This window comes from Gavialis gangeticus, unplaced genomic scaffold (assembly GCF_001723915.1).
Source record: "Gavialis gangeticus isolate Ggan-Ray unplaced genomic scaffold, GavGan_comp1, whole genome shotgun sequence".
In the NCBI taxonomy this organism is placed as follows: Eukaryota; Metazoa; Chordata; order Crocodylia; family Gavialidae; genus Gavialis; species Gavialis gangeticus.
Genome location: NW_017729026.1, coordinates 5,870,461 through 5,892,070, shown reverse-complemented (window position 1 = coordinate 5,892,070; position 21,610 = coordinate 5,870,461). Strand labels below are relative to the sequence as shown.

Sequence of the window (21,610 nt, the reverse complement as noted above, 5' to 3'; positions counted from 1 at the left end):
CGCTCTCAGTTGCATGATTGGAGACTTTGGGCTGAGGGAATAACATACTGTAGAGGATTCTTTTCAAGAAATTTAGCCTTTTAATTTTATACTGAATGTCAGCAAGAAGAGCATGATTTCCTTGTATTCCTTTATGCAATTTCCATCTTTTTAGCATTCTGTACTAGAAATTCAAAGTGTTACTGTTGGCTGGTTTTGATTTGTCACAAAAATCACAAGGTACTGATTCAAGCCCATGATGACTGTAATTCTTATAAGGATTGGGTAGGAAGAATCTGTGAGGTCTGGAATCTCCCACAGATGATAGTACTTGAGATTAGGGATAGATAAATGACATTATTAGAAATATTAGAAATGGTTAAACTCTTGATTTCTGGGTTACACTGCCAAAATTCTGTTTGCTCAAACCTCAGACATCTATATATTTACTGATAAGGTGCTAATTTTTCTTTTTTTAATATCCTGTTCTGAAAAGATGATGTCCCATGTGTATACATTCATAAAATAATCAACCTGTGGCGGTTGACTTGAGCTCCAAATGCTGTAGAAATGCAGAAAATAAATAAGAAGTGTTGAGATAGATGACATAAGGTACTTGTCCAGCTCATTTACTCACACAGTGTCTGGTTAGAGGTTTGGATTGATATTTGTTCCATTAGAAGTTATCCAATCCTACTAAACTCCCATAATAGATAAGAATAGTCAAATGCATGAGTTTCACATTCACTTTGTACAAGAATTTGTGCAAGGAAAATTATTCAGTTGCTCAGATGTTTCTGAGAAGAGAGATATTGTCACATCTCCAATATCCGTGGAAATGGTTGCAATAGGCACCTAATTCTACCCATACCACTCTGCTGACCTTCTGTTCATCCATCTACTTATTCTTCCTGTCATCTTTAGTTACTTTCTATCCAGCGTTCCAACAACTGCTCTTGGGAGTCTGTTGTCAGGGGCAGATCCAGGTGGGGTGCAGGAGTGCAGTTGCATGCTCCTTTGATTTCTGCTCTACCCAAAGTTTAAAACCAACTACTTGGTTGTGACAGCAGCCTTTCTATTCAGGCAGCCATGAGGAAGTCAATTTACTTCATGGCTAACTATAATCTACCTGACTCCTTCTAACTGCTTTATTCTACATATATTAATGTCCATCTCTTCTTTGTAATAGCCTTGCTGGTCTACTAATTGAACCAGACTTTCTTCTGCAATTCTGTTATTTATTAGCTGCTCCTAGTAATCTGCTTCACAGTCCTGCATGCCACAGATGGTGACAAGATCTCTCATCTTCTCATGCCTCCAGTTGTGTGACCAGGGTTGGGTATTGCAGGAGGATAGGACAGGCTCATTTGTGTTGCGTGGTGGTACCTGGGGGGTATTGGCATCCATGGGTGGGGCTGCAAGGAGGGGGTGGGCAGGTGGATGGATAGATGGATGGAAGGACAGGTGCACGTGTGTGGGTCCCAGCTCCTGGCTCTTCTCTCTCTAGCTGGGTGTGGCTGCTGTTTCACAGTGACTGGGGCTTCATCAAGCTTGCCACCCTCATGACCTCAAACTTTCCAGTTGCTTCCAGCTGGCAACAGCCCAGGCCTCGGTCTGGAAATTTCAAGGGGCCTCTACCTACCAACACTGGGATGGCAGCCCATGCCCTGCCTGTGCCCAAAGTTTCCAGGGGTGTCTGCCTGCCAGCTCTTGCTGGCATGCTCAAAGCCCCTGGGTCCCAGTGCTCCAGAACCTGCAGGCTAAAAAAACCTTGGCAGCATACCAGGTGCACATAGCCCCAGTACCTGCCAACAGTGGCCGAGCCATGGAGGTCACAGGATCACACTCATGCCAGCTCAGTCCTGAGGTTCTACCCCTCCCACCCTGTCCTAGTAGTGAACTGTCCACACTGGCTCTTGCTTGGGGCGTGTGGGGGTGACCATGCAAGGATCTGGGTTGCAAGGCGCCTGGGTCTGGCCACTGAGATGTGGGATCCATGGGGCTGTGCTACAGTCTGGGGGTCCCCAGCTGGATGTGTTAGTGCCAGGGTCAGGGTCCATGGGGCTGTGCCTGAGTCTGAAGGTTTGGGCTTGAAGGTGTGGGGGTCCCTGTCTGTGTGCTCAAGGGCCAGGGCCAAGGGCCAGGGCCCTGGGATTGTTCCTGAGTGCAGAGCTTCTGGGCTCAGTGTTGGGATGTGAGTGTAGCTTGTGGGGTGCTCCATGATGAGGTATTGGGGGTGTGAAGGCATGATCCAGGGACTCCAGTGCCTGGATCCCAGGGTCTGTACAGGGGACACAGCTACCACACTTCCCCCCACCAGCTGTCACTCAGTTCTAGGACAGCCTGGGGACAGGGTCTGCTGGGTACTTGGCCAGAGAAGCCTTGTGCAGGTTAAGTTGCAAGCATGCTTCCCCACCAGGAAGAACTGGGGGGTGGCCACAAAGCACACTGGGATGCTGGAGAACAGCTATGTAACTTGATTCAATAGGGGAATAGTACAGATGTTCAATAGATCGCTGTGGCCTGAATCAGTCTTGATTTCATGCACCTTGGACACAATCTATTCTAAATTGCTTGTGCCATTGTTAGACCAGTCTGTGTGTATATCTGTACAGTTATAAGTTTAGATCAGTCTCTATTTACTTAGACCAACCTAAGTGTAATGTCTGTATGCTCCCTCAGGTAAGTATTAACTCAGGTGAGTAAAAAACTTTCAGTGAAGCATTGGATGCATTTTCAAGGTGTTTAGAAAGGCTAGATTTTGTCTTATGAATCTGAAAAAGAGATGTACCTTTAATTCTAATGACTACAGGACTAAAAAAAAAAATCTTTTGAGTATTTTTGTCTAGTTTGTTGTGCAAAATATATGATATAGAAAATAAATGCACATTCCAATAAAGTTATAATTGTGTATGGTTCAATCTTATACTGAGTAATAGCTATGCCCCTACCTTTTAGTAAAGCTTTTAGTTTCCTTTTTCTTGGAGAAAAATATGTTTTGTGTTGTACGTGATGATGCACCACACCACCTGTTCTGCACTAGATCTGCCTGTGTCTCTTGTGTTTTACTTTTGCTTCCATAACTATCTGGGAATATGCTTGCTCCCTGTGAATCTACCTTATTTCCTTTCTTTAAATCTCATCCCCATCAGAGAAATAACCTTAAAGTTATACCCCACTAAATCAGGATGGGAATAGGCATCTAGGCCCTTGAGTAAAATCATGCAACATGGCACTTATACAAATGCCTGTGTTGTAATATTAATTGTTTCTAGGAAAAAAAATATCTGTGTGTACAGAGAGGAGAAAAGATTTGAACATATAGGCTGTGTCAACATAAGACAGTTACTGCATGGTAGCTTATTAATACTGCACAGTAGCTCATTACTACCGTGCAGTAGCATTGCCAGTCACGAACCATGATACAATGCTACTGTGCAGTAGTAAGAGCTCCTGCACAGTAGTAATGAGCTACTACACTGTAAACATCACTAGGCAACTGTGCCAAGATGCTACTGTACAGTAAGGCCAGTTACTGTGCAGTCATTTAGTACTTGGTTGTGCAAGGACTAAATGATTGCGCAGTAACAACTGAGCAGTGGGCGTCTCATGTGGATGCACCCACAGAGACTTTTTAGGCACTTATTTATATTTTCTACACAACAGGCAAAAAAAAGTACTGTTTCTGTTTAAGGCTTTTTCTCTTATGAATTTGACATCTTCCTGCATGTCTTCATGAAAAATACCTAGCAAAAAACAGAAAAGCAACAACTCAATGTCTTTTCCCAAAATGGTTCTTTTTTTTTTTTAATTAATCTTCAAAGTTATCTCATAATACAGGTCCACGCCTATAAGAAAGCAACATCCCTTAAAAGGGGAAATGGTATCACTTGTTACCTGTAGGTTGTTTGGAAAACATTGTTAAATTAATAAATTGATCTCTATAACGTAAGGACCACCCCATCATGTACAAAGGTTGGGACAGCATGCTGTGTGCCACTTACGGTGCAACGTTCTTGGACCATGTGAACAACCTTAGAGGGGGAGGCAGTTGTGAAAACTCTAAAGACTTTTCTGCAATACATATATTGTAAGGAAGACTGGTCCCTGTTGTTTTGCTATGAGCAAAGAAAAAGCAGAATTCTTGTAGATGGATCACTGTTGTAAGGTGCCACCTTTGCTCAGGTTAATCTAAGTATGTATTTAATATTGTATCTACATTTTTAATCATTTCAGACGTTCCTTTTAAAGGGAAAATATTACACATATATAGTAAAAATGCCTAAATAAAAAGGCCTACTTTGTTTTAAAACCAGATTTTAATTTAATTCAACGTCTTGTTCAAGAAAGACTAAATTGTATTGTAATTGTTGTTTACAGCTGAATTTTTCAATATGGTCCCCTTGGTTAGGTTTTTCATTTTGTTTTGTTTTTCCTTCTCTGTCTTTCAGCAGTTTGTCTCCTGGCTATTTTTCAATCTGCACCTCTTGCTTTGGCTCTGTCATAATTCAGTTCTTCATTTCTTTGCTTTATTTTACCATTTCAGAAGAAAGATCAAGTTAAAGCTTCCTCTAATCTCACACCTGCCAATAAATCTAAGGTCAGTGCAAAGCCACAGTACCAGGACGAATAGCTCTCTAGATAAGTTTCAGTATTTTTTCGCCATTTAACGAGTACATTTTCTCAGTGAATCTGCCAACTTCAACACTTTTTATTTAAAAGAATAAAATATATTGCCTCACTATCTGACAAATGTGTGGTATTTCTTGCAGTCTTGCTGGCCTAGGCATCGGCGAGTAAACGGCACTATTTTTGGTGGGATCTGTGAGCCGTGTACATGTTTTGACCACGCAGAGTTCTGTGATGATATCACTGGAGAATGCCTGGTAAGTCTCACTGCCCATGGGAAACTTGATTGATGTTGCCAAGATCAGTTCAATATACCAGTGCAATTGAATTAGCCACCTTTGGGACCACAAGTAGTCTAGAAAAAGAAGCAGTGATTTGACAGAAGAGATCTTTATATTGAACCACTTCTGAAGTTAAGAATACCCTTGTATCAGGATAAAGTAGCTTCTGCAAATAAACTGAAAGAAGTATTTATTCATGTTGGTGTGAAGTATTGAAATCAGATCAACAAGATAATATATGACATGTTGAAAAGGCAGCAAAGGATATCAGTATGTCTTCCAGGAAGATTTCTTTCCTCTTCCCATCTCTGTCTCCTGCCGGGTGTTTATTTATTGCCTATAGTACGTAACTTCGTAATTCTATTTCCCTGCAACAGCAAGGTATTGTTGGCTTTCTTCTACGTTTCTAGGAAGACTCAAAGAGATGCTTAATAAATCAGGCCATTTTTTTTGCATTCAAAGTGTATGGTTTGGTTTTAAATAGAAACCAGCATTTTTCTTATAGAAAGCATATATACTTCACTATAGCTACCTCCTAATTCAGCAATTAAGTCCATACTATTATCCAGAACAAGCCTACCAGTACACTGATATTTCCAACCAGCTCAGTAGCCGTTTGGAATGAGTGAATTATGCTGAATAGACTGTTCTGATTAACTCAAGGGCATTTTAGTTTTATATTGTCTGACATGGCATGAAGCTTGAAACAACATTTCTCATTTCATTAGTCTTGCAGAAACACAATTTGAGCCAGTGCCAATTTAGTGGGATATCATACTCTCATTTCCCTGCAGAATTTCAAGCAGACTCTGTATTGTATGTTTCTAAATGTTCCTTTTTATTTCCTTAAGAAAAAGCTGCTGGGAAAACTGCAAAATGAAAATTCAGGGTTCTTACAGTGTAATTTGGTATTTAGAATTATCATTGGTCTTCCTGTTTTTCCCCATACAAGATGTTTAATTGCATTGCAGTACAAAACAAGATATCCTTAATTTGTGGATCAGTGGATTTTTCAGATTGCTTTTTCATGAATAGAAACCTACAATGATTCTCAGTTTAATTATACTCTATGTTTTTTAAAGTTGTACTGAGGAAAAAAATGCCCTCACGACAGTCACATTTTTAATTCTTTCCTCTATATCCAATGAAAAAAAAAATCATCACTAGGCTAATATGGATTTGTCTTTCCTTACAAAGATAGAGACAATTTATTATATTACTGATTGTACTTTCCAGCCACAGTGTCTGTGACATCAATATGAGATAAAACCAGTTAGCAAGAAAAAAAAGGAAAGGCTGGACGGTAGGCTCCAAAAGGTAAATCAGCAGCTCAGGGCTATTTTTCTTAGAGGTACATGGCCAGATGGAATTTGGGAGCCACTTGCTCAGCTACAATAGCTCAGTACCTTATTTGTGTGTGTTATTTGTCCCCAAACCTGGAAGATCTCTCTCCCATTTATTCCCACTCCATCATGGGGAATGATAGGGGGTTGTAGGGCTGTGTAGTCAAGTGATTGTTCACTATTAAGCTGATGACCACCAGTGAATCAGTGACAGATGAGTAAAGCTCTTCCTATATCTCCTAACAGGGTCAGACAGAAGTGAAACAGACTTAAACTATATACAGTTGAAAAGTGTAATGTGCAACATCTATCTAATCTTACAGCATTATCAAGCATTTATTCTGTACTCAATACTGTGCTGTCTGAGCTTACACTGTGTCATCCTGTAGAGAAAAGTAGAACAGAAATGCTCAATAATCTGTTTGGGGTTTCCTTGTAAGTCACATTAAGTGCACTGTGAGTGAAGTTAGATTGGTTACTATCCATGCAGGCTGTTAAATGCTGCTATTCATTTTGGATCATAAGGCTTTGAAGTGAAGGAGGGAGAAGTCTGAATGCTGAAAAAGAGAAATGTTTCACATCAAAGGCATTCTTTCTATTGAGATTTACGCAGCCTTTTGGCCTCCTTATTATTATTCATGGTGTTTTTTCAGTAATACAACAGACAATTTAGGCACCTAATTTACTGATATGATACTTCTTTTTACTCTTCCTTGGCTTTGAAATGCGGTTGAAAAGCAGCTGAAATATGTTTTTGACTCATGATAAAAGCTCAGATCATCTGCTCTGGCATAGGCCTGTATAAAAAGCTTATTTCTAATGCAGATCGTACAATAACCTGCAAAGCCCTTTGATCCCTAGAACAGCCATATAGAGAGCTGTGTGAGACATCATTCTCATTACCATTGTGATATACATGATAACTGCTTTGGTACACAGTGCAAGTTCTAACCATGCAGAAATCCTTTTTTGTACTATTACACATTCACAGTTAGTGCAGCATTAGGAGGTTGTTTAAATCTAGTCCTTGTGAAGAACAAAAGCTTTTCATGCTGTTAACATTCACTGCAGTCTATCACTAATCTGATGGGAAATGGATCCCAGAAAATCTTTTTTCTAAGGTATCAAAACTGGTAATAGGAACCTTTGGGGACTTGGTCTTCATTTTGTTTCACTCCTTCATGTAAATGGGGAGCCTACACCATTTGGACAAGACCTACCAAGAAGCAAGTGTTTTTAAGCTAGTGGGCATTGTGCACTTTTAGTCATTTCTGGCATGGAAATCACCACAAATCAGCTTAAATTTTACAAGTGTTAGCTTTGCTAAATCAGTGTAAGACTGGTAGCAGATGGACAATCGTGAGGGGGAGCTGTCTCAGCATCTTTCCTTTTAATAAATATAGAAATGGAGAAGGCAATTCTCATCTGTACTCAAAGTCAACAGTTGGCTGGGAAGTGCATTTGTCCTGATGGCCAAGGATATGTTAATTAAGCATGTCCTCTCACTAATATTGTTTTAAAGCATGAATTTCCATGCCTTCCTGTGATAGAGTACAGCAAGGTTCTTTCTGGGGCTGAGTCTCCCCTTTCCGCTGCAGCCAGTGACACAAGGGCAAAATACATCTCTGTTCCAGCACCAGTGATAGTAAGTCCCCATTAGTAAATACTCCATTTTTCATGTACCATCAACTGTCAGAGAAGTCAAGCAGGCAGGCTTTTATTCTGTCTTCCGTTTTCCCTGATTATGATGAATTCAAGATTTCAAAGACTTGTAGAATCATAGAAAAGCGGGTCTGAAGGTCATCTAGTCCAGTGTTTCTCAACCCATGGGTTACAACCCAAAAGTGGGTCGCAAGAATATTTGAAAGGGTTGCGACTAGTCATAGAAAAATGTGGGAAAGCACAGGTTTACCTTTGCAAGCTTATGGCCTGCCAGCCTACAAGGAGCTCTTGGGGTGACTGAAGGTAAGGGGTGCCAAATGTATCTACCTGTGCACATGCATGTGGCTGTCATACAGTCAGACAGGGTGGTGGGAGCACCCCTGGCAGCTGGATGCATGTAAGTCTGTGGGGGGTGGGGATTGGAGGACTAAGGTATGGGGACTCTCTGGGGAGCTGTGCGGGGGGGCCTCGTGTGTTGGGGGGTAGGGTGTCTGGAAAGGATGGGTTTGTGAGGTGGGAAGGGTACATGCTGGAGCTAGAGGAAGATGTTTGGGTGCTGGGACTGCAGCAGGGTAAGGGTTGCAGGGGGAGGTGTCTGCCCCTCCAGTGGAGAAGTGGGTGGGGGGACGCTTTGGGGGCAATGGGGAGCCGCACAGCTGGGTTAGCAGCACCAGGCCCAGTGCCCATGCTCACAGGGGTGGGGCGGCCATGAGATACTGCTAAGGGTGGGGGGCATGGTTAGGCTAACTGGTATGGTGTGGGAGCCGTAGCCCCTCTTCTCCCTCCAGGCTGTGCCGAGGCCAGACTCACTCCACTGCCACCTATATGAATCAAAGCCGCTGCAACAATCGTGCTTTGGCCCAGGTAGAATGAGGGCAGCTGCCTCCCTCCCTGCTGCCCCCCTCCGAAGGGCTGGGGGGATTGGAAGCTGTGAGTTGGGAGAGAGGGGCACCAGCATGGCCTGGGGGGGACAGGGGACTGTGGCTCAGGAATGAGGGGCAGGGCCAGGGAGCTGTGGGTCAGGAGTAAAGGGCATTGGCAGGGCCAGGGGGCTGCAAGTCAGGAATGAGGGACACCAATAGGGCCAGGGGCTTTGAGTCAGGAGCAAGGGGTACCGGAAATCTGCATTGTGCAGAATACACAATGATGAATGCCACTTGAGTGTAATGGAGGGCCACATGTTAATATTGTTTCCTGTTGCTGTTGATTTTTGTCTTTAAAATTAAGACTGCTTTAATTTGTAGTGTGCAATAAGTATTTTGAGGTCAAAATACTTGTGTGTTTTCTGCTTAAACTATTTACTGAGTCAGGACTGGCCATCAATGTTTACAAATGGGTCCTGGTACAAAAAAGGCTGAGAAACACTGATCTAGTCCACCCCCCTGCCTGAGACAGGACCACCCCTATTTAAACCATCTCATACAAAATTTTGTCTAACCTCTTACTAAAACTACACAAACAACTCTGATCCACAGGCTAACCTATGGCACAATGGTGGTGAGTGTCCTGCTGCTTCTGTTAAAATATGCTCAAAAGATCTAAGGAAGAGGGATGCACTCTCCACTGCAGAGGGAGTTAAAAATCCCTACTTTCCATACCAATCTGACCATGGGGTAAAATTCCTTCCTGACCCCAAATGTGGCAGTTAGTTTGACTCTGAGCAGAGGGGCAAGGCTCTCTAGGAAGAAATTTCTAGGCTTTAGTTGCAGCAGGAGAATTGGTAAACCCCAGTCAAAATCCTCTGCCTTGGTCACAGCAGCATCCAGTGTTTCTGAGGAAGGTGAAAAATCCTTCTCCCCTGAGATGAAGCAGCAGGAGTGGTGGGGAGGGGGAAGCCCCATGTAGCAAACAGTCCCATGTGGCAAACTGGAAATCCCAGAAGCACTAGAAATACCCATAGACTACTCCTAGGACCTAGATCATCTCTGGCCAAAGCTTATCCAACCTCTTCTTGAACATCTGCTGTGATACAAATGTCACATCTTCTCTAGGCAGTCCATTTCACTGTCTTTTCTGCACCAAGAAATACAAAGTTTTCCCTTCTTCCTTTTTTTATGGCAGCTCCTCAGATATTTGAGGATTGCTATCATATTGCCTCTTAATTGCTTTTTCTGTAAGCTGAACGTGCCTCTCTTTGTATGGTTTGCTTTCCAAGCTCTGTTGAATTTCTCCACATTCCTTTTTAAACAGCGGAAGCTAAAATGGTACACACTACTCTAAGTGAGGTCTAACCAGTGCCTAGTAAGGAGGGCACAATCACCTCCTGTATCTTGTGTCTAATGCTCCTTTTTCACAGCCCAAATTTCTATTTGCCCTTTGTGCAGCTGTGTCACGCTGTAGACTCACATTGAGCTTGTGATCCACCAAGTCTCCCAGATCCAATTCCATAGTACTTCCAGCCAGCTGTTACCCATTTTGTATTTGTGTTTTTGATTATTCTTCCCAAAGTGTGGCACCTTACATTTGTCAGCACTGAATTTGATTTTGTTAGTCCCAGCCTAACTTTCCAATCTGTCAAGATCCTTCTGAATTGCGCACCTGTCCTCCAGTGTATTTGCAATCCCTTCCAGTTTTGTCATCTGCAAATTTTCTCAATAAATGCTTTTCCAGCATTCAAATCATTAATAAACACATTGAAGTGCACTGTGCCTGGACAGACCTCCCATGGGACTCCATTCAAAACTACTTGCCGTTCTGATCTGGATCTGTTTATCCTTATCCTTTGCATGTGGCTGTTGAAGCAATTGTCTATCCATTTTACAATAGTTTTGTCTATCCCACATTTCTTCACTTTGTTTATGGTCATGTAGGACTTTGTCAGAAGTCTTGCTGAAATCTAGGTACATCCTGTCCACTTCATTCCTTTCATCTACCCAACTACCTTATCTTGTTATCTTATTGAAAAAGGAAATATCGTTTATTTGGCACTTTTTTTGTAATAAATCCATACTGGCTGCTCACGCTTCAGTAGAATCCATCAATCCTGGAAAGGCCTCATCAGCCATCTTTGGGCACACAGATAAGACAATAATGGAAGACAATCATCCTCAACTGTGAGGGATTGCCAAAGAAGATAGTGGCTGCTCATGACCAGCCTTTCCTTACCCAGATGCTTGCAGGTATTGAGATGAGGATAGCCAGTATATAGTTCCCTGGGTAAACCTTTTTGTGCTTTTTAAAGAGGGGGTCTATGTTGTTTTCTAGTCCTCTGGTACCTCACTTCTCCCCAATGACTTCATAAATATTTTTGCAAAGGGCTTTGAGAGCTCTGCCAGTTTCTTCAGTACCCTGGGACTGAAGTTCATCAGGCCCTGATGAATGCATTCAGACATCACAAAAGCTCTCTAACTGTTTCTTTTGTTATCTCATTCTTCAGCTTGTCTCTTTTCTTATCCAAATAATCCTTATTAGCTCTCTGGTAGCAGTGTAATTTTTTCTGAAGACTGAGACAAAGTAGCTGTTGAGCAGGTCTGCTCAACAGACTTCACCCTGGCTATTTAAAACCGGGGCTACAGCTTCCTTGGACTCCTGCATAGCTCCCCTAGTTGTAGATACCTGATTTTCCCAAAGGTCAACTAGCTTAGCAGAAAAGCTGGCAACAGCCATCCAGGACATCCATAGATTAGTCTGTGAACACAGAATTCTGACCAGTATGTAAAAAACTATTCACTGAAGTGAAAACTCATGGGAAGTATCAAACCCATCAGAGTTTTGTTACTGAGAATTTGGCTAATTGATGTTTGACTTTATGTACAGATAGAAGAAGTCCCACAGGGAAACTTACTCATAACACACTAAAAACCAATGGCTGGAATTTGAAGTCCAAAAAATTCAAAACGGACCTTGGACATTACTGTTAAAACAGACTTCCTAGAAATATAGTGATTCCATCACAAATCAAGCATGAGTATCTTCCAGAAACATAGGCATGAGTTTAAAAGATAATAGAAAGTATTGGGTGAAATGCCTGGTCTGTGCCTGGGCATCACAATTCACATGGACTATGCCAGTGGGAGCTTCATGCTGCCCAGGCCACAATAATGTGAGCCGCAGCTCTTCTGGGACCCTGTGGGTGGGTGGCTCTCCCCATGCCTCTACCACTGCACTGTACACATGGGCAAGTGTCCCCCTGCACTGATGCACTATGCAAGCAGATGGGTGCCACCCCGACCAACTTACTGGCCATGGGCTCCCCTGCTGCACCATGCTGCAGGCTCCCCTACCGCCATACTATCCCTTGGGAAAGGCATAGAAAGTGGAAGGTAGGGGAAGCTTGGAGACCGTGACTGCTGCTGCAGGTCCTTCTCTTCTCCATTTCATAAAATAAGGACAATGGAATATTCAATTAAATTAATAGATTGCAAACTGCCGGAAGGAAATCCATCTTCAAACAGTGTAATTAGACTGTGGAACCTGTTGCTACCAGAAGTTACTGAAGTGAAAAATATAGTAAAATCCCAAGAGATTGGTCATATATATAAACAACAAGAAAATCCAGAGTTGTTATAACTAATGATAAAAACATTTTAAAAGGGGTATGAAATAAACATCATGCTTCATGACTTAGGATAATCTCTAAATTTAGAGATCAGGACATAATGTAATGTGAACTTGGGATGGGGAGGCAGAGCATCCAAAATGTGGCTATCTTTTGGTTCTTCCACCTTCTAATAAAACATCTAGTATGAGATGTTAGATGCTGTCAGAGACAGTGTCTTGGACTATATGCACTATGAACAATGGAAACTGAGGGCGTTTATACACATGCTCTGGAGGTTGGGGGACTGAGTGGCTTTAGTTAGAGTGGCTCCGAGATCCACTCTAATTAAAGTACCCAGAGCATGGTGTATCAACGTCCCCATGCTGAAAAATGGTGGTGGGGGCCACTTTAACTAAAGCTCATCAAATGATCTTTAAAGTGCCCCTCCACCAGGTTACCAAGTCCTTGGATGCGGTCATTGAGGTGGATGTCGTCTACCTGGACTTCAAGAAGGCCTTTGACACTGTTTCTCACCCCATGCTCATAAAAAAACTAAGCGACCATGGCATTGATGCCTACACAGTCAGATGGGTGGCAAATTGGCTCGATGGTCGCACCCAGAGAGTGGTGGGATGTGGGCAGTGGAATTCCCCAGGCCTCAGTCCTGGGGCCTGTGCTATTCAGCATCTTTATCAGCAACTTGGAGGTGGTCATGGAAAGCATGCTGTCCAAATTCACTGATGACACAAAGATGTGGGGAGAAGTGGCCACACTGGAGGAGAGGGACAGAATCCAGCTAGATCTTGACAGGTTACAGAGGTGGGCAGATAAGAATAGGATGGAATTCAATGCAGACAAGTGCAAGGTGCTGCATCTAGGGAGAAGGAACCTGCAACATACCTATAGGCTGGGGAACTCCCTTCTCAACAACACAGTAGCTGGAAGGGATCTTGGAGTCATTGCTGACCCCAGGATGAACATGAACCGCCAATGCAAGGAAGCAGTCAGGAAGGCCAACCGCACCTTGTCATGCATCTACAGATGCATCAGAAGCAGGTCCAGGGAGGTGATCCTTCCCCTCTATGCAGCATTGGTCAGGCCGCAGTTGGAGTAGTGCATCCAGTTCTGGGTGCCGCACTTCAAGAGGGAAGTGGCTAACCTTGAGAGGGTCCAGAGGAGAGCCATTCGCATGGACAAGGGGCAGCAGGCCAGGCCCTATGAAGATAGACCAAAGGGCCTGAATCTATTCAGCCTCCACAAGAGAAGACTGAGAGGCAATCTGGTGGCTGTCTATAACCTCGTCAGGGGGGCCAGCAGAAAATTGGTGAGGCTCCTTTCCCCCGGGCACCACTAGGGATAAAAAGGAACAGCAGCCACAAATTGATTGAGAGTAGGTTCAGGCTGTATATCAGGAGGCATTACTTTACAGTTAGGGCTTCCAGGCTCTGGAATGGGCTCCCAAGAGACGTGGTGCTCTCCCCTACCTTGAGGGTCTTCAAGAGGAGGTTGATAGATACCTTGCTGGGGTATTATGATCCTAGCACTTGTTCCCGCCCAGAGCAGGGGGTCGGACTTGATGATCTGTTCAGGTCCTTTCCGACTTTAGAAACTATGAAACTATGAAACCATTTTTCAGTGCGGGGATGCTGATATACAAGATTCTAGAGTCAGCTGGAGTGTGGTAATTATATCAGAGCAGCGTGGTAATTACAGTGCATTGGAACAGCCTTGCTACTCATGTATAGGTGCCCTGAGACACCAGACCATATTGAATCAGTGAGAAAATTGAAACATCAGTTGATCTCTAAATGAAATGGCAAAGACTACAGGCAGTCCTTGACTTACAGTGTTTTGAGTTACAATGTTTTGCACTTACAACATTTATAAATTGACACCCTGTTTCAACTTTCTGACATCAGTTTCAACTTTACAACACTTGATCCAACGCCATGCCATGCCAGCGAGCCAGTTCGCTGTGTTGCCCATCTCCCTGGAGAACATCTGTCCAAACTTCCTTGGACACTTTTTTTAAGAAAGCAGACAAGTCTCCAGAAAAACCTGCAGCCAAGACTCCTGAGAACACTCCATCCAAGAACCCTTCAAAAATACTAATCAAGTCATTCAAAAAGTCCAGCAAAGTCACCTCAAAGAAGTCCTTCCAAATCAATATGATTGCTATTTACATTATAAATACATTAATGTACCTATATTACTCATCTATAATTGACTGAGTACAACATTCTGGGTTATTTTTGGTGAAAACAGGGTATTGGGCCTTGGTTCAGGAACCAATCCCCCATTTATAAAATTGTTTCTTATGGGAAAAGTGGTTTTGAGTTACGTTTCGACTTAAGATGTGGCTTTCAGGAACCAATTGTGTCAGAAGCCTGATGACTGCCTGTACTGTTATCTCTTTAAATAAATTAATTAGACTGGAGGTGTTAAAGATATAGCCTGTAGGCTGGATTTGGTCCATGAAGCCCTATTTTTTGGCCCACAGTGCTGCCTCTAGGGCTCCTGGCAGATGTAAACAGTTAATCACCTCTTAAGTAGTAACCTGGTGAGACATTCATGCAATTAACAGTGTAATAAAAGAGGGAATAAGAAACAAAATTATTAAATACATTTTTTTGTAATCATTTTGTGGCTGGTTCCCATTGCCCCTCAGATTGAAGGTGTGGCCAGTGCACTCCTCGTTCTGGTGTGCATCTGCAGCTGGGAGCACCAATCAACAGACTGGCATTCCAGTCCCTGGGCTTAGTGAGCACATGGCTTGCTCCTTGCAGATATAAGGAAAGCCCAAGATCATGATCCTGGGTTTCCTCAGCACCAGCAATAGGGCAGGATAGGGATCTGATCCCTGATACCATAATTGCACTTCCTGCCCTGTACATGTGCCATGGCAAGAGATGTGATTGTTGGGATCAGAGATTGGATTAAATTAAATGTCTGTCAATAGCCTGGATCTCAAACCAGCCCCACACAACACGTGCAGCATGTGCTGGCTCCATCCCTCCATGCTGCATATGGTGTGCAGAACTCACAGGTATGGGCTGCACGTTACATGGGGACTGAAGCTGACTTGCACATTTCAGTGGGGTGTATGCTACATACAGTGCCTCAGCACTGAATCCAGGGCTGGCCCATAATGGATACAAAGACTCGCCCCATGTGTCAGATTCAGTATGCAGGGCGAGTCTTGCATGGTCACCATGCCCCTGACTGGCCTTGCATGCCACATACAGTAGGGCTGTGTGGAGCTTCGGTTATGAACGGCTCGTGCCTCTGGTGGCTGGGGGGGCATGGCTGCATAGGCGGCAGCAGGAGCATGGCAGCAGCGGTGGGAGTGCAGTGGCAATAAGCATGGAGCTCCCACACATGCCGCTGGCACTGTTGGCAGCAGGGGGGAGGGGGAGAGTGCCAACCAGGGGTCAGCAACCGCCCACAGGTGCTGCTAGCAGCATCAACAGAGGCCAGTAGCAATAGTGGACTTCCCGCAGATGCTGAGATGATGGAACAGATGGAGCATCCCAGGGGAGCATGGGGTGGTCAGCAGCAGACCCAGAAGTGAACCAGAAGCAGTTCTGGTCCACTTCCAGGTCCACCAGGGAGCACACCAGGGAGCCCCCCCTGCACCCTTGCAGTTCAGCAACTTGTGTCTTCTGGGTCTGGGGGGGCACCCAGGCTCCCCCTGTGGTCAATTGCCAAGCCAGAGGGGGCGGAGGGGGGGTCCCCTGAGTGCTCTCTGGCAGACCCAGCAGTGGACTGGAAGTACTTCCAGTCCATGTCTGGGTTCACCACTGATCATGCCGGAGGCCCCCCATGCTCCTGTGGGACATTCCATCCAGCCCACCATCGTAGCATTCATAAGATGTGCCTGGTATCTCGAGGTATGCAGAAAAAACATTTAAAGCTGTGTCTATGGCCAAATTGCTGATTCTCCAAATCGCCAGGCTGGTCCTGAGCACTGGATCCAGTGAGTGAAGTTGGTTTGTGAGCCCATTCCAGTCCACAGTCTGGCCCTGCAGCCGTCATCCAGCTTCTGGGGCTAGATGACTTTGACACCTGTGAACTAAACCAACCCTTGTGAAGGAGGTTGAACGATCAGTCTTCCCAGTGTGTAGACTGTTACCAAATTATAAGCTATTCATGCATTTTTTTCCTACCAGAAAAGTAACAGAAACCTCACAGAATAGCTTACAACTCAGGTATCACTCCAGCAACCCTCATCTTGACAAAGCCCCTTACACAGATGAGCAGTTTTAATAGTTCTTGAAAAGCACTATTTTATATATCCCTGGGTGCATCTACATGTGAAATTAGCATGGTGTAAACTCGAGCCTCACTGGAGTTTATTGCTCCCAGGCACAGAGTTTACACATGCACCCGGGACTGCAGCATGTTGAGCCAGGGTGGCACAGCCCCAGCTGGCATGGCTCTAGGGGTCAGCCTACCAGCGTGGAACTTCTCCACCCCAGCTCAACATGCTGCAGCGAGGCTGACTGGGGCACAAGTGTGCTATAATGTGGGGCTAGCCAGCAGACAACCCCACCCTGTAGCACCCTTGTACCCGAGCTAGCTCCAGTCACTCTCTATGTATGTGTTGCAGTGGAGAAAATAAGTCAACTGTAGGAGAGTATTACCCTATGATGGAGTTAATTAGTTTACTCTGGTCTAATAGCTCCACACATGTAGACAGAGATGCTTTACTGCAGAGCTATTTAGGCAGTTCCACAGTAAGTTGAAAGTGTCCAAAAGGCAAGAATTTCGTATGGCGATGTCTTTTATTGGACTAATTGTGCATTTGGGATAGAGTTAGACTAGCTGTCAAATGTAAGGCAAAGAAAGATACCAGGTTTTTTTTCATTTACAAGTAAACTGGTATGATGTAAAATAGTATGTTTTCTTTTATGAGGAACATATTGAAATCAGTTTTGTTACAATGCTTTCTGAAAGTACGAATGTTCCTAGTTACTTTGTGTATGTCTTATTGATTAATTTTGAACATTAGTACTTAAAGCAAAAATCATATTACTGTGGATTTCTTTTAAAAGATTCTTGAAGGCCCTATCCATAAAATTAGGTAGCTGCAAGTGTCTCAGTGCCTGGCATTAATTTCCAATGTAAGTTTCTAAAAATTTATAAACATTGCCTTGACTGATGCTTTCATTTCAAAGGCACAGTCACTGCACATACAGGCAATAAAATCCAACCTCCTGAAGTAGACAGACATCTATAATGACAGGTGATTTTGACTCTACAGTGCCATTGACTAGGAAGTATCATAAACAGAAAGGTAATATATTTCAGGCAATGCCTCTCTGAAATGTAAATCATAACATATGCATATCAAATGACAATGCCATTTTCTCTGCAAATGAGCAAACTTTTTTAAATGTACTTTGGAAATATTTAATTAAATCACAGTTTCAGAAAATATCTATTCAGAAATATCTATTCACATAAGGTATTTAGATGAATGAATCCATATCCTAGGTCTGATTTGGTCTGATTACAACCTTAATGCAGGCTTTATGTACACCTGAACACTGAGGTCTTTTGATCTCAACTGTTAAATCCCAAACTCAGGATCTGGCCCATTATCTGCTCAGTCTCTTATAAAAACCATTAGTTTTTTTCCAGTGACTGGCTGGTATAGTGTGTACTGTATATCCGAGATGAGTACCTGAACCCTGCCATTGTTTCTCAAGTGCGTATTGTAGCCTTACAACAGACAACAGTAAACATTTTCACAGTACTAAGTGGGTTAGGTGCCTTTAAAATATAACAGAATTAAATGCAAAAATGTAATTGTATGTTACAAAGATAAAGGTTCAATGTTAAATAGCCTTCTAGTTTTGTTCAAGAAATTACTCCAGAAAGAAAACAACATTGGTTGTGCCCTTGAAACAGTCTAAAGACTGCCTTATGGAAGTGTTTTCCTAGAATATCCTAGCATTCCTGAACTGGTTGGAGAATGGGCAAGATGACCATCCCCAGTTTCTGTACCTGAGATGGGAATGATATGTACTTCCCCTCTTTTGTTCAGGACTGCAAGCACAACACCAGTGGTCCTTACTGTAACAGATGTCTTCCTGGTTTCTATGGAGATCCTACTAAAGGGACAATTGAAGACTGCCAGTTGTGTGCCTGTCCATTAAATATACCATCGAACAAGTAAGATACATATTTCCCATATAACAGCATTTTCATTTTACATTTGATAAATTGTGTTATTTTTATAAACAGTTTTCTTTTTCACTGATGTTAAAGGATCTCAAAGCATGCTTTATTTTTTAAATAATATGTTTTTATGAGCATTAGGTGATAAATACACAGCAAAAGGTAAGTAGATTCCTGTTTTGCCACCAGAACAGTGGCACAAAAAAGATGAATAACGTAAGTAACAAAGCTCAAGATCAGGGCCAGGTATACTACCAAGAAATATTGACTTCTAGTCCTCTGTTGTCACTGCCAACAAATATTTCTTTTTTATTATAGGTGCCCTTCTTACTCTTGTCCACACATACACAATATCTGTCTATCAGATTATAAAACTGAAGTTGCAGATTTCACATACGTTTTTTGAAGGTTTTTTTTCTTTTTTTTGGTTTTGAGTATACTAGCTGGATTACCAATCTGGCTGCAATTCATTTTGTATATTTTTTCAGTAAGACCTCAAATATCAAATAGTAGTTACTCATTCCAAATCTTGTGTAGAGAACAGAATTTTCTTAATTGAATTAAAGTTTATCTCTTGAAAGTTAAAAAAATTCTACTAATATTTCTTGGAATAATTATTATGAATTGTTTAGATAAATCATGTAAAAATGATGAAACTTCAGAGGTTCACTCACTGACGTTTAACTGCAAGCAGTTATGCAGATGGCACAGGATGAAAAAAAATAATTAGCTTTATCCAGCACAATGTCCTTGAAAGTTCAAAAACCAAAAAATCACTTAATATTATATCCAAGTAAAATTCTTTCAGACCCTCATGCTAGATTATCTGACTAGAAATTTGCTTTCTGTGTGTGTCCATCGCATTTAAAATTAAATGGATCATAGATTCATAAATGCTACAGTTGGAAGGGAGCTCAACAGATCATCGAGTCTGACCCCCTGCCTAGGCAGGAAAGAGTGCTGGGGTCTGATGACCCCAGCCAGATGCCTATCCAGCCTTCTCTTAAAGACCCCCAAGGTAGGGGAGAGCACCACCTCCCTTGGAAACCCATTCCAAGTTTGGGCCACCCTTACCTTGAAGAAGGTTTTTCCTGATATCTAGTCTAAATCTGCTCTGTCAGTTTGTGACCATTGTTCCTTGTTACCCCAAGAGGTGCCCTGGTGAACAGAGTATCTCCAAACCCTTGCTGTGTACCCCTAATGAACTTGTAGGTGGCCACAAGATCACCTCTCAGCTGATGCATGATAAAGTGCGGTTAGCTTTGCTGATGATTTTGTCACACTGACGACTCATGTTCACCTTAAGTCCACTATGACTCCAAGATCCCTTTCTGCTTCTGTGCTGCTGAGAGGGTCACTTCCCAGCCAGTAGGTGTGCTGGATATTTTTGTGCTCTAGATGCAGCACTCTGCACTTGTCTTTGTTGTACTGCTTCCTATCATGCACTTCACCCCATAATTTAGTATCGTATGCAAACTTGGACAGAGTACACTTCACACCCACATCCAAGTCACTGATGAAGATATTGAAGAGTACATGTCCAAGGACTGAACGCTGTGGGACCCCACTACCTACATCCTTCCAGGCCAATACCAACCCATTTACTACCATTCTCTGGGTGCAACTGCTAAGCCAATTTGCCAACCACTGGACTGTGTAAACATCTATGTCACAGCCTCTTAATTTATTTACGGAAATGGGATGAGATACTATTTCAAAGACGTTTTCTTGGATTTTAGCAAGGTCTTCGAAATGGTATCTCATCCCATTTCCGTAAATAAATTAAGAGGCTGTGACATAGATGTTTACAACATCCACCTCTACTCCTATGTCTAAACATTTTGTGACTCTGTCATAAAACAAAACCAGATTGGTCAGGCATGATCTACCTGCTACGAATCCATGCTGGTTTCTCTGCTGCATTATTTTTCCCACTGGACTCCCACAAATATGATCCTTCACAATCTTTTCAAAGACCTTTCCAAGGATGGAGGTGAGACTGACTGGCCTATAGTTACTTGGTTCCTCCTTCCTCCCCTTCTTGAAAATAGGGACCACATTGGCCCTTTTCCAGTCCTCCAGGACCTGACCCGAGCGTCACAAGTGCTCAAACAGCCGTTCCCATGGTTCTGCTGTGACACCGGCTAATTTCTTCAATACCCTCAGATGCAGCTCATCCAGGCCTGCTGACTTGAACACATCCAGTCCATCCAAATGATTCTGCACCAAGTCAGTGTTGACACTTGGTAGGCTGGTGTCCCTCTGATGCCCATCTACAGAACCCATTAAGAGACTTATCTTGACCCCTGTTCAGGAACGCTGAGGCAAAAAACTCATTGAATAGCTCAGCCTTGCCCCCCTCTCTGTCACTAATTGCTCCTCCTTGTTCAGTAGGGGTCCTGCGCTGCCCTGTGTCTTCCTTTTACTCCCTACATAACTAAAAACAGCCTTTTTGTTGTCTTTAATTTGTGTTGCCAGCCTCAGCTCTGTAGTTGCTTTGGCCTTTCTAACTGCCTCCCTGCAAGTGCGGGCCAAGTAGGTATACTCCCTCTTGGTGGCTCCCCCCTGCTTCCACTGCCTATATGCCTTCTTTTTTGCCCATAGGCTCCCCTGAATTTCCCTGTTTAGCCAAGGACTTTTTTTGGCTCCATTCCCCCTTTTCCCTCGTACTGGGATAGTCTCCCTCTGTCCCCGAAGGATCACTTCCTTTAGGAATGACTACCCTTCCTGGACTCCCATCTCACCAATACTCTTCTGCAGTGTGTCATTGACTAGACTCTTAAGAACATGGAAGTTAGCCTTCCTAAAGTCAAGCACTTCCACCCTACTAGATATCTTACCCACCCTATGCTGTATGATGAATTTGATTGATTGTGGTCACTGTCCCCAAGATGATCACAAAACTGCAGCTCCCCTACAAGGTCCTCCCCCATAGCCAACACCAAGTCCAGTAAGGCATTCCCCCTAGTGGGACTTCCTGCATTAGGTGACAGTCCTGCACACAAGTTAAGAACGTATGTGAGTGGTTAGATTTGGCTGGCTGCTCCTCTCAG

At 43.2% G+C, this 21,610-nt stretch overlaps 1 protein-coding gene across 1 annotated transcript in view; it reads left to right on the top strand.

Annotated features, from left to right (window-relative positions):
• The window catches only part of LAMA2 (laminin subunit alpha 2), a 576,898-nt gene that overhangs the window by 254,480 nt on the left and 300,808 nt on the right, over positions 1 to 21,610 (top strand). Inside the window, exons 15-16 of the mRNA XM_019520301.1 lie at positions 4,752 to 4,865; positions 18,424 to 18,551. Coding sequence (XP_019375846.1) covers positions 4,752 to 4,865; positions 18,424 to 18,551 — 242 coding nt within the window. The remainder of the gene's footprint in view (positions 1 to 4,751; positions 4,866 to 18,423; positions 18,552 to 21,610) is intronic.